Here is a 3,025-nt window from a genome sequence, read left to right as displayed (position 1 = left end):
CATGGGAATTGGTACCTTTGCCTAAAGGTAAAAATGCAATTGGCTGTAAGTGGGTTTATAAGGTGAAGCACAATGCAGATGGTTCTGTGAACAGATACAAGGCAAGATTAGTAGTCAAGGGGTATGCACAAACATATGGCATTGACTATGAAGAAACATTCAGTCCGGTTGCAAGGATGGCAACCGTAAGAGCAGTCATTGCTATGGCTGCATCAAAGGGATGGTCTTTACATCAAATGGATGTAAAGAATGCCTTCTTGCATGGTGATTTGCAAGAAGAGGTCTATATGGAGCAGCCACCAGGTTATGTGCATGCTGTTCATCCTGAGTTTGTTTGCAGGTTGAAGAAAGCCTTGTATGGCTTGAAGCAAGCACCTAGAGCATGGTCTGACAAGATAGGGCAGTATCTTGTCACTATTGGCTTTCAGATTTCCAAGGCAGATTTCTCACTTTATGTGAGGAAGACAGAGAAAGGTATTATGCTGCTTGTCATTTATGTTGATGATTTGATTATGACAGGTGACAGTGATGCAGATATCCTTCATGTGAAAATGCTATTGAAGCAAAAGTTTGAGATGAAGGATTTGGGAGAGCTGCGTTATTTCTTGGGCATTGAGGTGATTAGATCACCAAGTGGGATACAGCTCTTGTAGAGGCAGTATGGATTGGACATGCTGTCCAAATATGGGATGACAGGCTGTAAGCCTATTTCAGTTCCTTTGGAGCAGAATGTGAAGCTAAGTGCAGATGCAGGTGAGCTTTTGGAAGACCCTACTATGTACAGACGCATAGTAGGAAGCTTGATTTATATGACTATTACCAGGCCAGATTTGAGCTATGTTGTTGGATTGGTAAGTCAGTTTATGCAGGCTCCAAGGAAACCACATTTGGATGCGGCTAGACGCATACTCAGGTATGTGAAGTCCACATTGTAGTATGGACTATTTTATGAGACTGGGGTTCAGATACAGTTGCATGGATACACTGATGCTGATTGGGCTGGTAGTATTTCTGATAGACGATCTACCAGTGGATATGTGTTCTCTTTTGGGAGTGTTGCAGTCACTTGGAGCAGCAAGAAACAGCCTACAGTTGCCTTGTCGAGCACAGAGGCTGAGTACAGGGGTGCAGCAATGGCTGCATGTGAGGTAGCTTGGTTGCATAAGCTACTTTATGATACGCATGAGTCTACAGATGGGCCAGTTGTCATTTATTGTGACAACATGAGTAGTATACACTTGGCAAATAACCCAGTCTATCATGCTAGAACAAAGCACATTGAGGTGCATTATCACTATGTGCGAGAGAGGGTTTTACTAGGTCTTATTGATCTAGTTTATGTCAGCACAGAGGATCAGGTAGCTGACATATTCACGAAGGCATTGGGCGCAGAGAAGCTGCGCAAGTTCAGAGACCTGCTTGGTGTGCAGGAATTGGGATTGAGCTCGAGGGGGAGTGTTGAGATATCGAGCTCCACTTGTGATATGCCAGGGTGACCGTTGTGTATTTATATCACCGAATTGTCAGTTGCAGATGCGGTTGGTACACCGCCCATGAATAATAGCTACATGATAGCTATCCTTATCTACTCTAGTTCGTGGCTCAGTTAGTATGCCACCTTAGTTAGTTGAGTTTGGTTTGAGACCCATATATAGGGTTCTTCTATTTCTTTGTATTAGACTTCTTTTGGCTTACACAACTAAGAAGAGAAAAACTGTTTTCAGCCTCCACCCTTGTGTGTATTCCCCCATTGTGCAAGCAAGAAAGCTACAAGTGAGACTCCTTCCTTCTCTCCCACAATCTTGACATGAATAACAGACCACATGTATAAACATCAGAAGTCCCAAAGGCTACCAGTGAGAATTGAAGTTTAACAACTGTTGCTCCAACTCTTCCCCCAGACAACTTATAAGACCGTCTTGAAATTTAGATGCTTATAAAAAATAAACTCATCTCTAAATTATTCTAGAACCTGCTTGATTATTCATTCTACCATAACTTCCGCTTAATTTCCAAAGCCCAAGAAGCAGACAAAAAGCTCAGTATAATACTCCAAGCACTGCTTCAATACAAGCAATGATACAATAAGGTTACAAACCTTGTAATGCTTTGCAGCCATTGATAATCTTCCATTCTCAATAAACAACTGAGCTGCCAGATTGAAGAAGTTTGCTGCTCCCTTGGGGTTTGTCTTGTTGAAACAATTTGTAGCTTCAACATATGCAAAGCCAGCATCGTGCTTGCTTTCAAGCAGTCATAAAAACAGGACGCAGAACAGATTTTTTTTTTCCAGGTTTTGTTATTTTGTGCCAGGATTCCTGTCAAGTATCAAATGCAGGAGCCTGTGTTGTACGTAAGGTATGAAATTCCGGAGGCCAGTTTTGCATTAGTCGTGACAATCCAGGATGACGGGGTTTGAAAAGCTATATGCAATGAACTTGTGGCTTTTACATGAAAAGCACAAAAAGAGATGACTTCGCATAGCGGCCACGAAACAAGCGGAAGTGTCCATAAACATAGGCAGAAGAAAGGAGGGAGATCTTACAGCATTTTGCGAGTTTATAATAATTGCCTGCTTTTTCGTAGAGCTCTGCGGCACCGTCATACTTGTTCCCTAAAAGGCTCCAGCCTTTCAGCTTCTTCTCTGCCTTCTTCTTGAAATCGTTCCCTCTCGCTTCATGATCGGACATGGACATTCGCGGCTTTGGATAGCGAGAATACAGGATTGCTCAGACAAAGGACAGAGAGGGCAATTCTTTCTTGCTTTGTGCCTTGGTGCGCAAGGGATGGTGGCCCGTAGGTTTCCTCTCAACGCCGCCTCCTCATCCAGCACGCGTGCATCGCTGGACTCCGCGGTTGCCGCACCCTGCTGGACTTCCGTGGCTGGAGAAGGAAGCAGCGGTGCCACACCCCACACCACCACTGCAACTGCTGGATTGGAAGACGATGCCAACAACATGTATCCAGCGTAAACACTAATGCTGGAAAGCTTTGTGATGTTGTAGAACCTCGCTTTGATACCATG

The 3,025-nt window shown here is 43.9% G+C and overlaps 1 protein-coding gene across 1 annotated transcript; it reads right to left on the bottom strand.

Moving 5' to 3' along the window:
- Nucleotides 1-2,005: 2,005 nt before the first annotated feature.
- Nucleotides 2,006-2,696, bottom strand: LOC148026858 (alpha-soluble NSF attachment protein-like). The gene is made up of 2 exons (XM_087690349.1): nucleotides 2,452-2,696; nucleotides 2,006-2,243 (listed from the first exon to the last, which is right to left on the bottom strand). Exons 1-2 carry the CDS (start codon nucleotides 2,694-2,696, stop codon nucleotides 2,006-2,008), a joined length of 483 nt encoding a protein of 160 aa, XP_087546475.1.
- Nucleotides 2,697-3,025: the final 329 nt, after the last annotated feature.

Source organism: Lygodium microphyllum, chromosome 13 (assembly GCF_053477565.2).
Source record: "Lygodium microphyllum isolate KBCC chromosome 13, Lygodium_microphyllum_v1.1.10, whole genome shotgun sequence".
In the NCBI taxonomy this organism is placed as follows: domain Eukaryota; kingdom Viridiplantae; phylum Streptophyta; class Polypodiopsida; order Schizaeales; family Lygodiaceae; genus Lygodium; species Lygodium microphyllum.
This window is presented reverse-complemented; position numbering and strand designations above follow the sequence as displayed.

Excerpts from the sequence above, each read along its gene's own strand:
- LOC148026858 (XM_087690349.1), bottom strand. The coding sequence starts at position 2,696 with ATGTCCATGTCCGATCATGAAGCGAGAGGGAACGATTTCAAGAAGAAG. Across the intron at positions 2,244-2,451 it reads TCTCTTTTTGTGCTTTTCAT|CAAGCACGATGCTGGCTTTG; the intron begins GTAAAAGCCACA and ends ACTGCTTGAAAG.